Source organism: Panthera uncia, chromosome D4 (assembly GCF_023721935.1).
Source record: "Panthera uncia isolate 11264 chromosome D4, Puncia_PCG_1.0, whole genome shotgun sequence".
Classification (NCBI taxonomy): Eukaryota; Metazoa; Chordata; class Mammalia; order Carnivora; family Felidae; genus Panthera; species Panthera uncia.
Window position 1 is genome coordinate 11,872,191 of NC_064807.1, and position 13,940 is coordinate 11,886,130.

The following is a 13,940-nucleotide window of genomic DNA, read 5'->3' on the forward strand; positions in this document are numbered from 1 at the left end:
CATGCCTTTGTGGGATGAAAACGAATACATCAGTTCATGCTGCCCTGCCAGCCAAGCTGGGGCTTCTGGTGTCCTGGGGCCATGTGAACGGAGCAGAGACACCGCCAGCGCCTATGTTCTCCGGGACCTTCTTGAGCTGTGGCCGCTGCTCCCAGGGTGTGCAAAGTCCCAGGCAGCTGATGCGGACCCGTGTCTGCGGCGCCCATGAAAGACTATGCTTTCATGAGAGCGGCCTGCCCTTTCTGAGCCCTTCTGCGAGCCGTGGGATTCCAAATGCTCTGAATGCATTAGCTGACGCTCACATGGTCCCCATGAGATGGACACCCTGCGGCAGATGAGGAAGCCAGCCTGGAGGATCACAGTGTAAGGGGAAGTTCTAGAGCAAAGACGAGAAGGAGGGATCTGTGTGTGGCGGGATAGGTGAGTGGAATTTTTTTCTCTAGTTCTGCAACTTGTGGCGGAGATCATGCCGAGGGGGAAAGTGTCGGGTGCCAGACCCCACTCCCGGGGACAGTCATCCCCCAGGGGACAGCACCCTTGCAGGGGGCTTGGTGACGGGGGCCAGAGCAGGCCCACCCACTGTGGCGCCCACCTGGTGCTGGCCTGACGGGCGGGCCAGGAGAGGGCCTGCAGGGAACAAGATGCCATCTTTCCCCCACCTGGCATCCTGTCCCTCCCCCGAAACAACACGACACTGGGCCAAGAGGCGAAGTTCTTGTTTATTGTTGCAGCGACTCTTACAGACATTAGCGTTCAGTGAAATCAAGGAAGAGAACACATTAAATACATCACAACCCCCAAAACGGTACAGAGGAGGGGAGGGCGGGCCGGGCCGGTGACCAGACTGTCAGAGCAAGTACATTCAGTGGGTGTGTGGTGCCATCATTCCGGGCTCACGTGTATATATATTTTATTTATATAATTTATATTTATATATAGAGATCATTGAGTTTTGTGTATACAAAGAACAATATTGTTACAAATACAATACTCTACTTGTCCCAAGCTTTACAATAAGCTCTATTTCACCCTCTTTACAGAACAATAGTACAAGTTCAGACTCTAGGGGCTGTGCTGAATATGTACAAGAAATTTCCTTCCCACGTGGTCCTCACGCCCTGCTGTGATGGAGGGGGGCAAAGAATCGGGTCGTGTGCCCCAGAGGGCCCAAGCCAGGGAAGGCGCAGACAGACACGAAGCTCAGACCAGCAAGCGGCCTTGGAAGAGAGAGAGTAAACAGGTCTAAAAGGAGGTGGCCCTCGGTTGTAAACATTGGTAACAGCCACACCACTGGGTCGAGGGACCCAAGAAGGGCGTGTGGATGGGTTTCCTCAGCGTGCAGATGGGGACGTTGGGTGCGAATGGGGGGGCCTCAGGGGCGGCAGAAGTGATGGGGGAGGTAGTCGTTTAGTCTGGGACTCTCTGAGGCCGCTGTTCCATGGTGGGCTCCAGGCCCTGAGGAGCCTGCTCTGGGGAGGGCGTGCCCTCCAGGCCTTGGTCTCTGGGGGTCTCCTCCTCTTGTGAACCCAAGGCTGACGGTGGCTCCCTGAAATGCTCCCGTGTGAGAAGGCAGAGACAGGATGCGTTCTGGTGCATCCTGGCTGGACCAGGACGGGTAGACGAAGCTGAGAACCTGTCCCCGAAGCTGAGTCACCAGCATTTCCCAGCCAAGCAGCAAGAGTGGCTTTTTGCCTGGGCCCTGTTGGGGAAGGCTGCTCTGTACATAGTGTTCCCCGTGACGGGGTGGGGGTGGGGATATTCAGATATTTACATATATAACTATATATACTGGGATGCCAGAAGAGACCACCACGTCCTATGGATTTTCAAACACCGAGTTACTAACGCTTAACTCCCTCCATCCGACGCGAGCAGGGCCAAGAATACACTCCAGGTGAACCTGTACCGAGCTCCGGGAACGAGAGTGTCTGGGTACGCAGAGCCACTTTCAGTAACAGAAGGTAGGTGGTGGACAAGTAACCTCACTCTTCTGCTAGAAGATGCTGGTCTTCCAGCAGCTCTTACCAAATGGGCTTTTGCAGCACTCGTCAAATGTTCTAAGACTTTTGTGCCATAGCGGCAGAATCTGTGTTCTCTGTCCCCTCTCCTTTGGGTGAAGATGCCTCATTGTGATATTGGCAGGCTGCGTAGGGACTGCTGGCCCATCGCGGATCGGCCTCTGTCCCGGTGCTGGGGCAAGTGGCCCGAGTGGTCACCCTGGGACCAGACAGGCATGAACCCCTCCCATGACCTTCCAAGGCTCCTGAGGCCTCACACCCCACCACTAATGCTTTGTTCCTGTTCTACTCTCTCTTTTTGGCAGAGGGAAGAGCGACACAAGGCTCTTGAGTCCTTGACTATTTTGTCAGACACACTACAGTTTGGTAAACTGAGAACTTGGGGCCATGGTTCTGGCTGATTCGGGCTGTGTGGGGCTGAGCCTCCTCTGAAGTCCAGGGGTCCTGGACTGTCCAGCCTGGCTCCCCTGCAGAGGGGGCAGCCCCTACTTTATTAAGGTTTATACTACAAACTGAGGGCCGACCACTGATGCCTTTGGAACATTCGGCTTTCCTGACTCACAGAATCCCTGAGGTACAGAAATCCCAGGGGAACACACTGCACAGTCGTCTGGGGCTAGTCTCTTGTTCCGATTTTTTTTATGTTCATGTGTCTCCCTCCCCGAAATCCCTCCAACAAATAAATACATGAGCCAGTCCACATATGCTCACTGAATTCCTGTTTGCACAGATACAACATAAATATCCCATGTGCAGAGAGCAGGGACTCTTAATATTACAAAATATATTAGTTTCTCTTCCCCTGTCTCTGCTGAGGTCATGAATGAAATGGAACAAAAAAAAAAGCAAACCAACCCACACCCACCTACATGAAAACAAAATGCTCTTTGGACCAAGAGTAATTGAAAACTGGCTCAGGATAATATCACTACAACATCTGCATGAACTGAGACAGAATCCACAACACGAGGCACCTGGTGAGAACAAGCAGCATCTCACCCAAGTGCAAGCGCTCTCAGACCCACCAGGCAGCAAGCTGATGTTTCTAGAACACACGTGGGGATGCTCAGGCATTGTGTGAGGTCATCCTTGTCCCCTTAGTTTTGTGGTTTATTACTATTCTGGCCTCTCGAATCCCATCCTGCTACGTGGCCCTGAGCAGAGAGGAAAGCTGGTCTTACCTCGGGCCAGGAAGCCTAACACGACTGCATCTGCGTTCTCTTCCTCCACGGGAGCAGTCCGTCCTTCCGAGACCCCCAGGGTGAGTGTGGAGTGGGGGCACGAAGGGAGTCCACTAGGACCCTGAGCCAAGGCGGCGCTGGTGGGGCCAGGCCTCGGGGCGGGTGGGGGGGTCTCGCCCCGGACAAGGCTGAGCAGCCCCTGCAGGCCTCACCTGCCAGGGGAAGGGACCTCGTGGAGAGGCGAGGTGGGCTTTCCAAGGGCTCTGTGTGCCTCACTGGTGAGGGAAGGAGGCGAGGGCGATACCTACACAAGAGAGGCGGTATACGTACCTGTGTGGCAGAGAGGGAGGAAGAAAGTACCTGCCCATGTCTCTCGGCTGGTTGGTGACCTTAGCACAGCCTGAGGCGGCTGGGCTGCCCCAGGACCTGCCGAGCTCTCTGCACCAAGATGGCACCCTGGTCCCAGGCCGTCTCCCTCCTACCCTTGGGGGAGAAGGCTCACCTTTAAGAACGCAATTATGTCGAAACTAAATGTAGTTATGGAAGAGGCATAAGGTTGGCTCAGAAATTCTGGGCGGAGGGGTGTGGAGCCCCAAGTCCAGTGTGGTGGGCAGGGCAAACCCTGAAAGACACAGCTGGTCTCTGCTGATACACCGTGTTCCCATACACTGAGCCAATCAGAGCCAAGACCAGCCGCTGGACTGTAGGCCCTGCTGACTCAGCGCCCTCACTGCCCCCCCAGGAGCACCTCTTGGGGGAAGGGAGGACTCCCCTGGAGCCGTGACGGTCCTCCTGGGAGCCCCCGGGGGCCCTTCAGGATGGTCTGGGCAGACACCCGGTGGGTACTGGCTGCTCTCTACCCTCAAGGGCGTGGGTACAAAAGTTTCTGGGCGTTAAAAAAAAAAATTCAAACTGGAGAGAGAGTAAAGAGGTCTGCAGATTCTTCTCTTCCTGTGTAGAACCGGTGCTGGGCGTGAGAGGGAAATGTCTCAGTGGGCACACAGATGCAGCACGAGAAACACACCACGAGTGAGGACAGTCCTCCATGCAAGCCGCCAGGCGGGGGGACACGGCCTCAGATGTAAACGGGTTGCTCCTGGGCCGTCAGCAGTCGGTACATGGCAGCCGGCATCGTCTTCATGTGAATCTGAGGGCAGAAACGTGCATCAGCAGGCCTGAGGCTGCGGGGTGGGGTGGGGTGGGGTGTGGCTGTGTGGCCATGGCCCCCCGTTGCCCCGGGGGGGGGGCCGCCCCCCCAACCCCGGGGGGGGGGGGGGGGGGGAAGCTCCGAAGATCGCCCCCCACCAGCCACAGGGACCTGACTGAGGCCTCCAGGAAGAGAGGGATCCACGGGCTTTCTAAAACGTGTGGGGTGGCACAGAGTGCGCAGTGAAAACCGGGGAAGCTTTGTTTCGCAGCCAAGGCAAAAGGAGAAAATCCCTTAAAAGCAAGGGAGAGTGGCAGTAGGTAGGGGCGGTGGGTTGGGACTCCTCCCCTAGGGGGTCAGGTGGCTCAGGAGGTGGGCCCTGGAACAGCCATCGCCACCTGGAGGAGGCTGGAGCCCGGAGCTGCCCCTGGAGGCCTGGTCCATCTATCAGACGGTCAATCTGAGACTTCCATGGCCCAGCAGGTGTGGTGACATTAACTGGAAGAATGGACAGAACTCGGGCGGCCCCAGGGGGAAGCCACAATAATGAGTCTGAGAGTTGAGAAGAAAAGGTGAGCAAATAATGCAGGAGAGAGTGAATCCTGTTTCTAGGAGCCGCTCTTGGACGCTGCTAGGCAGTGGGTGACCTCTGGCCTGAGTCTGACGGTTCTGCTTGTCGAGCAGGGTTTTGAACCACAAAGGACTCTGCCTCGAAGGCCTGTGTGGGGCCGCGCAGGTGCGAGGCCGGGGTCCCCCAGGCACACCCCCACCCCAGCCCCCGCTCCTACCTCCCCCACCGCATTGGAGAGGATGTGGACGATCTTCTCGTGAGGCGTGGCCACCACGCTCTGCCCGTTGATCTCGATGATCCGATGTCCCACGCGGACGCCGCCTCTCTCGGCTATGCCCCCTCGCATGAGGCTGCAGATCTGTCAGAGCCAAAGGCCACACCGTTAACCCTCACGGCAGGACCGCATGTCTGAGAGGTGGGCGGAGACAGGACTGGCTTTCCTGGACCCCTGCCCTCCGTTCTCCACGGTTACTTTTTGGGGCATTCCAATCTCTTGGTTTCCTTTTGCAAGCGACAGGGCTCCGTGGGCACACAGGGCCACCCGGCCGCTGCACCCCGCCCGGGGGATGTAGTACATCGCAGGAAGTCATGGCACACTGAGTTCCGACTGCCTGTCATCCCAGCTGGGTCCTGGGGAAAAGAGCTTTTTGGACCTGTCACCGAGTCACCAACGGTTTCAAACTCTCAGCCTGTGTAACACAGGCGAATACTATTTCCCACATTCACCGCTAGGACTCAGACATCCAACTGGATCATCTGCAGCCTGCTTTTCAGGGTCACGGTTACATGAGCCAAACCCCGCTTTGGGTTTCCAAAGTGTGGCCAGCTGGCCGGGACTTGCTCCTTTCGACCTTCTCGACTTAGCAGCCCGTGTTCAAACTCACTTCCCCCCGGAAAGGACATCGGGGCTGGGTTTTGCCTCTGTGTAGCCGCACATCATGGTGTGCAGAAGCTGCGGGCCGGTGGAAATGAGCTCCCCAGGGCTTGGAGTTGGAGGGCTGGGGGCTCAGCCCTGCAGGGGAAGGCCGCCCCCACTTCAAACAGAACATCAGACTTTCTCCAAAAGAGTGTGTTTTTAGTTTCCAAAGTTGACATTTCACACCAGATCGTGCGCTTTTTTTTTTTTTAACGTTTATTTATTTTTGAGACAGAGACAGAGCATGAACGGGGGAGGGGCAGAGAGAGAGGGAGACACAGAATCTGTAACGGGCTCCAGGCTCTGAGCCATCAGCACAGAGCCCGAACCCACGGACCGCGAGATCGTGACCTGAGTTGAAGTCGGACGCTTAACCAACTGAGCCACCCAGGCGCCCCAGATCGTGCGCCTTTTAAGCCCACGTAGACAAGACCGTGGCATCGTGCGACAATGCTCTGTGACCGAGTGTGTGGACCCCGCAGAGCCCCCCACCCAGTACTCTGGGGTCAGAATGCTGCTTAGGTGCTTCCCACACTTGAGACAAAACCGAGGGACCCACTGGTGCTATACAACAACTCTTTGTTCATAGCTGAACTTTTAAAATTATTTGCATATGAACAAAGCAAACAAGGAAATATCGGCAGATAAAAACAGGTGTCTGCCCAAAAGCCTAAGGAGTAAGTAACCCTGGCTCCCTTCCTAAGAGGAAAGTGAGGCCGCTGAGGTCCAAGGAACAGATGAAGGGGAACTTCAAAGGTACTTCAAGGGTATTTCTAAACCTTGAAACAGACTTGGAATAAAATTTTAAAAACCTACCACTCTTAATTGAGATTTTTAAGGGGGAAAAGAATAGCGTTCTTCAATCTGGAAAGATGAAGGGAAAGAGAAGGAGAGACATCCAAAATCTAAAAAATCAAGGTCGCAGACAGAGAACAGGATGGTCATCAGAGCCCACAATTATTGTGATTGCAGAATAAGGCAAACCAGCACAAAAAGGGAGTAATGCTGAGTATGGAGTTTCTGTGTGGAATGAAGAAAAAGTTCTAGAAAGAGACAGTCGTGACGGTTATACCACTCTGTGAATGTACTTTAATGCCACTGAACTGTATGCTTAAAGATGGTTTAGATTGAGGGGCATCCGATAGACTGACCCGCTTAGTCAGTCAAGCGTCCAACTTCAGCTCAGGTTATGATCTCACAGTTTATGGGTTCGAGCCCCGCATCGGGCTCTGTGCTGACAGCTCAGAGCCTGGAGCCTGCTTCCGATTCTGTGTCTCCCTCTCTCTCTGCCCCTCCCCCACTCGCACTGTCTCTCTCTCTCTCTCTCTCTGAAAAATAAATAAACATTAAATTAAAAAAGAAAAGTATTGTTTCCGGACAGATATCCATGTGATGAAAATACTCTTCATCCCTAAAGTGCTATTCAGGTTAAAAGGGCAAGGCAGAAAACATGCACGCATCACAGCCGTGGGGGCCGGGGCTCTCCACCTGCACTGTGCCCTGGAATCACTGGGGAGCCCGCCCAGTGCTGCACACCCCTGGTGGGGGGCTGGGCAGCTCTATAGGGGCTAACAGGTGTACCCAGGTGGTGACACAATGGCATCCCCTGGCCGGAGGGGAAGGACGCACTTGGTGACACATCCCAGCCTATCTCAAGTTGGCAGCTGGGAGGCTGACCCTTGCACCATCACAGAGAGATTCAGGGCCAGGGCCCTGGGAACCACCCTTCTCTTCTCATGTGCAAGGGCACAGGATTCTCTGCCCACAGGGGCACACAGGGCCTGCCCTCACCCACTCCTCCCTCTCCTTGCTGGGTTCTCTCAGGGAACTGCCTGGCTTTAAAAAATAAAAATTTGGGGCCTCTGGCTGGCTCAGTCAGTTAAATGTTCAATAAATATATATGCAGATGAATGAATGAAAAATTTTCTCGATCTATAAAATGAGTTTTGACTAGATTTTGGACCGTGTACTTAAATAATCGTCAAGAGGCGCCTGAGTGGCTCAGTCGGTTGAGCGTCCCACTTCAGCTCAGGTTATGATTTCATGGTTGGTGGGTTCAAGCCCCACATTGGGCTCTGTGCTGACAGCTCAGAGCCTGGAGCCTGAGTCTGACAGATTCTGTGTGTCTCTCTCTCTCTCTCTCCGTCCCTCCCTTGCTCATGCTCTATCTCTCTCTCAAAAACAAACATTAAAAATAAATTAAAAATAAAAGTTAAAAAACAAACACTGTACCACGGTTTTATTTGTCAGATCTTTGGAAGAAAGTGTGGAGCCCTACTTACGATTCCATTCTGGACGCTGAAACCCAGCTGGTAGCGGAGATCCGGTCTCCTGATCAACACGGTCGTCACTGGAGGACACCTCACGATGTTCAGCTTGACCCGGGGCTGATTCTTCAAACCCTGAAATGTGAATGGAGCACAGTGGAGATGGTGACCGGTGAGGCGGGCAGAAGAGATCCAAGCAGACAGCACCAAAGGCAAATGGAGTCCTAAGGAGTCCCAGGGGATCTTCCATTATTTCTGGGACACACGAAGCAGACCCGCATGCAGGCTGACCGTGCCCAAGCAGGGACAATCCACTGTTAGCCTGTACCAACTCAGGGCCCAAAGAGCTCATTGACCCCTCACACCTGTGGCCAGTGTGCTCTGTGAGCGCACAGGGCTTGTGGGAGACCTGGGGAGGCTGCTTAAGAATCAGCCACTCTGTGTTGGCACCACGTGTGGGCACCCTACCCTCGCGGTCCGTCAAAACCTGTGCAGCCAATGAAACCAGCTGAGCCGCCCGTCACTGAGCGTGGGCTCCTGCCGCCCACAGGAGCTGTCTCCTTCAGTCTCCTTGACAAACTACAGCTCTAACTATGTCCATTCTACAGAAGAAGACACTGAGGCTCAGAGATCCTAAGCAACTCACCCCGCTTCGCCCGCAGCGGGATCCAACCGCACATCTGTTCTGTTTTCAAAACCAAGCATTTCGCCTACACCATGATCCCCCCCTAAAGACAACGGGACAGCGTGTATCATTCATGAGTAAGGTTTGCTGGACCAAGCCGCCAGGGAGAGCAATAAAAGAATGAATTCGTGCCACCAAAGCTTCTATTCTGGCCTTGCACGGGGCCCTGTCGTCAGCTTACTTTCCTATCTGGCTCGAGTCCAGGGCTCCTAACATCTGACTTCCCCACTGCCTTTGATGGATTGCAGTTGGTCCCTTCAACGTGTGAGTTTTGACGGTGCTCAATTTAACTTCCCACCTCCAGCATCTCTGCCCGTCTCCTGGGCGTTCTGAATCGCTCTGTTTTCTGCCCGATCGGAGCCTCCCAGGGGCTGCAATTTGGGTAATGCTCGGTGCTCACATGCAGGCAGCCCTCGCCAGCCACTCTCTGTGGTTTCTGGAAGATCTCTGGGAAGCTTCTCTGGTTCACAAAGTGATGATGTCCAAGTGTAGCAGCAGCAGACGAGCTGAGAGCAGTTCTCCCCGGGCAAAGTCTGCCAGGGACTGGCCTTCCGCATGACACAGGCATGCTGTCCATGGGCACAGGGCTCCACAGGGCTCCGATGCGTCAAGCTGTGTTTCCGCCTCTGCAGTCGGGCGTCCTCGACACTCCACCCCTCCCTTCCTCCACCTGTGTCTCCACATCACTCAGACAAGTGGTGGGTGACACCCGGAGGTCCCCTCCAGCTCTAGTTCTGAGTTCCCCCTTTCCACGCATTCCTTCCCTCAGCGTATTTGCCAACAACACCACGTCTCGGCCATTATGCTTAAAAACACCCATTTCTGCTCAGATCGTGATCTCACAGTTGGTGAGATCGAGCCCCGCCTCGGGCTCTACGCTGACAGTGTGGATCCGGTTGGGATTCTCTCTCTCTCCTGCTCTCTACCCCTCTCCCACTCACGTTCTTTCTCTCTCAAAATAAATAAACATTAAAAAATATTAATAAAAAACCAATTTCTAAAATTAAAAATGGGCATCTTTCAGAAAGGTGGTGCTCAGATATTAATGCGCATACAGTTGACCTTTGAACAATGCAGGGGTCAGAGGCGCTGACCACCCCCACCCCCCGACCAAATCGTGCGGTTGAAAATTCACATACAACTTTTGAGTCCCCTGAAACTTAACTACTAACAGCCTACGGTGACCAGAAGCCTTACCAATAACATTAACAAAGCATATCTTGTAGATGGATTATACACTGTGTTATTATAATAAAGTAGGCTAGAGAGAAAGCAAAGGTTGCTAGGAAAATCACAAGTTAGAAAATACATTTCCAGGACTGTGCTGTATTTATTGAAAAACACCTGTGATAAATGGGCCCGTGTAATTCAAGCCCGTGTTGCTCAAGTGCGTATCTCTCTCCCTCCAGTGCCTCATCTTTCTCATCCACTGGACTAGTCAATATTTACTGATCACTCCCCGCGTGCCAAGGCTGGTGTTAGGCAGTGGGGAGGGCTGCAGGCACACGCAGGGCAACCAGAGGGGCTGGCCCCCCTTCCCGCCCTCCACAATCACACAGCAGGTGACCAGGAATTGGTTGGAACCAGAGGGAAGTATGCCCCCAAAACGAGCACACACAAGTCCAGCTTCTGAAGTCTGCACCTCTGGGGTGACGCAGGTGTGCATGTGACGCTCAGAGAGCACACCCTGAAAAGCCAGAGAAGGACTCTATTTTCTCAATTACCCCAAAAAAGCTCACATCGCTCCGGTGGGTTCCTTTTTCGTGTGTGTGAATTGACTGAAGAGGCCTGATTTGTCCTTCAGTGAACGAAGTTCTAGACTGAGGAAATGTGCTGCCAGATGAGGCTTAAAGAGGCGGCAATTTGGAGAAGAGACGGCAATTTGGAGTAGCCGGAGAACGTCACTGCTCCGCTGTTCCCCATCAGTGCTCCAAGTTGGGTCCCATTAACTTGGATTTCTGAGCTGCCATTTGAGAGGAGATGCCAATTAAATAAGCGGTCATTCTGTCCCCATGACAGCAGTGGAATGCTATAGCAAATTAAGAAATACTGTGGGAGAGGAAGGGCAAGGGAGAGGGGAGAGGGGAGAGGGGAAGGGGAAGGGGAAGGGGGAGGGAGAGGGGAGAGGGGAGAGGGGAGAGGGGAGAGGGGAGAGGGGAAGGGAGGAGACAGAAGCCAGAATCGTCTCTATAGTAACAGGAAAGCAGGACCATGATCCTGTGGAAGGGAGAGGAAAGCAGTGCTCTAGTTTAAAAAAGAAAAAATAATCAGGAGGGCAGGACCACAGAGGCAAGGAACTGCCTGAGGAACTGGCAGGAACAAGGCAAGGAACTGACTGCTAACAAGCTTTGCCTACCAACACTTATGCCTTAGTAATTAGGACAGGAGAAACAGGTGCTAGGGAAGAAAGCAATGAAAAGGATTTTCTGTTTTCCTATAACTGGGCGTGGGATGGGGGGGAAGTCAACATGCGTTAAAGTGGAAAGACACAGAATACATGGTGTAGACCCTTGTTTCTCAAAGGGCTTTGGGAGACTGGTGACGTCATCACCTGCCAGCTTGCTGAGGGAGAATCCCACCCCAGACACGTGCAATCTGCATTTCAACAACAGCCCCAGGGCTTTCAATTCAAAGTTTTCTAAGCCGTGAACTATCCATCTATATCCATCAGGATGAGAGCGGCTAACTTCATTGCAAGGTGCACTGGCACAACAGTGAAATGAGCTACCGACCAGAAGCCCTGAAGAAGCCCAGAATATTCCCCTGCGCTGGCCCCACAGGTGGGGCGGGGCAGTGTGATCATGTGCTTAGGTGGAGGCAAAAGAGGTATGCCGTCTAAGGACTTTTTTAAAATTTAAAAAAGATTTCATTTTTTGAGAGAGAGGGTGTCAGTGAGCGAAGAGCAAAGAGAGAGGGAGAATCCCACGAGGGAGGGAGGGAGGAAGGGAGGGAGGGAGGAAGAGAGGGAGGGGGAGAGGGAGGGGGAGAGGGAGGGGGAGAGGGAGGGAGACAGAGAGGGAGAGGGAGGGAGGGAGGAGCAGGGCTTCCCCAAAGCAGGGCTCGAACTCACAAACCCTGAGATCATGACCTGAGCCAAAGTCAGATGCTTAACCGACTGAGCCACCCAGGTGCCCCTGTCTAGGGAATTTTAAAACAATATGACAACCCACAGAAAGTCTGCATTTGGTGCTGGCAATCCTAGCTGAAGTCAGTGGTAAATTCTCCTCCCAGGCAGGATGGACCATTCACATCTCTCTGCTTGACAAAGCAGCACGTCTCAGGGCACCGAGGACGGGAGGCTGTGTCCTGGCTGGACCTGCCGGCTACGTCCTCGTCTGCTGAAGGCAGCCCTGGAGGCACTGGCTTTCTTGCTCTGCCTCTTCAGCAGTGATACCATGTGGCCTTTGAATTCTGATTCCACAGAGACTCCATTTATAGACATCCAAGATCAGCTCCTGGTGCAAACAAACCTTCTCCCCGTAAGAAATTGCTTCCAGGGTGCTCTGATTGCTCGCGGAGCAAGCTTTGTGTCTACCTTGATGAGAGAGAGAAGATGAGTCCTTGTGGGGCCCCTGCGCCTGGCACTGGCCTTGGGGTCTCAGCCTCCCTCATCTGGTCTGCCTTCTTACATCTGGATGCAGCTGTCTGCAGGAGAAACCTGGGCAGGTCATCTGCACCCTGGGGGTCTCTGACGGCTTGTCTGTGAACCAAGTGCCCATGAGGGAGGGGGGCTGGCTGTCGCGAGGAGGGAGGGAGGGAATGAAGGTGGGCGCCGCCTGGCAGGTGCGTAACGGGCACGGGCAGGAAGCCTCAGGAAGCTTCTCCTCCGTATTCTCTCCCTCTTCTGGCTCCTCTTCCCCAAACGTTTCCAGGCCCAGATCCACTCCCCATGCTCCCTCACCCACCTCCCTCTCTCTGAATGGATCCCTTCCCCCAACTCCGAACCCCTGCACTCCCAAGACAGGCTTTCTCAGCCTTTGCACTTGGGCTCATTCTCCGCATGGGGCTGGGTGTCTGGCACCATCCTGCACCTCTACCCACGAGATGCTACAGCATCTCCTTCTCCCAGTTCTCTCAACCTAAACTGTCTCCAGACCCTGCCAAGCTTCTCCTGAGGAAGGAGGTGTGTGTCAAGATCCTCGGCCGAGAACCACTGCCTCAGGGGCTGAGTGATATCAAGGGGGCTGAGTGATACCAAGGGGGCTGAGTGACCTGGACCCACCACTGATGAGTGATTACATCACTTTTCCGTGCCTCAGTTTCCTTACTTGCACAACGGGCATGACAATAATACCTACCCTACAGAAGGCTTCCCTGAGGGTGCCACGAGCAAACGCGCACATTCTCATAATGATGCCAGGCACACAGCGCTCAGCTGCCTTTAGCTACCCGTTCTTTCCTTCACATCTCTCCAGCAAGACCAAGTTCCTGGATGCAGACTGTCTATCATGTGTGTCTGGTTCCCATGGCCCCTCAGGGGTTTTCATGCCCGCACAGTGTTAAGTCATTTTCTCACTGGTATGAAAGGGTATCCGTGAACCTTGACACGTGTGAGTTGCCAAACGTGGGTGGGTCCTGTGACCCCACTCCAAGCCCCCAGACCCCTGGTCTCTGCACGGCACCACACCACTAAATCAGCCTTCCCTGGCTGTGCTCAGGCGTGTCTCCACCGGCTGCAAAGCCAGCCCAGTGCCCATCAAGTCAAGCAGCAACTCCAGAAGGCCGGTTCCCTTTATGTTAGCCATCCGCCTAGATCTTACTCCTCCCTTCCAAGCCCACCTTAAAAATCAGAAAGAATTCTCCTCCCTGTGTGTGTGCAGCATTTCTCCTCTCTGTTGCCATTAGGCCCACCGAACCCTTTCAGCGATAAATTATCCTCCACAGAAGTGCTGATATTCTGCTTCTCCAAAGTTCAGCTCTGCCTAACGGAGGCCCAATTAAACATTCATGAGTGAATATGCACGTTCAAGGTAGGGTCTTTTATAGATATATTTTATATATATATATATATATATATGTATATATATATATGTATATATATATAATATGTATATATACATAATACATACATAATACATACATAATATACATAATATACATAATATATATAGTATATATAATATATAGTATATATATAATATATAGTATATATACA

At 53.3% G+C, this 13,940-nt stretch overlaps 1 protein-coding gene across 5 annotated transcripts in view; it reads right to left on the reverse strand.

Annotated features, from left to right (window-relative positions):
* Positions 1-453: 453 nt before the first annotated feature.
* The window catches only part of APBA1 (amyloid beta precursor protein binding family A member 1), a 69,965-nt gene continuing 56,478 nt past the window's right edge, over positions 454-13,940 (reverse strand). For 4 of the 5 annotated variants that reach the window (XM_049633662.1, XM_049633679.1, XM_049633672.1 and 1 more), the window contains 3 exons: positions 8,116-8,235; positions 5,135-5,275; positions 2,307-4,346 (listed from right to left, as the gene is read on the reverse strand). In XM_049633662.1, coding sequence (XP_049489619.1) covers positions 4,275-4,346; positions 5,135-5,275; positions 8,116-8,235 — 333 coding nt within the window. In that variant the 3' untranslated portion in view covers positions 2,307-4,274. Of the gene's footprint in view, positions 1,700-2,306; positions 4,347-5,134; positions 5,276-8,115; positions 8,236-13,940 lie in introns of those variants that run through there. The other variant, XR_007458599.1, reaches the window with a different exon arrangement.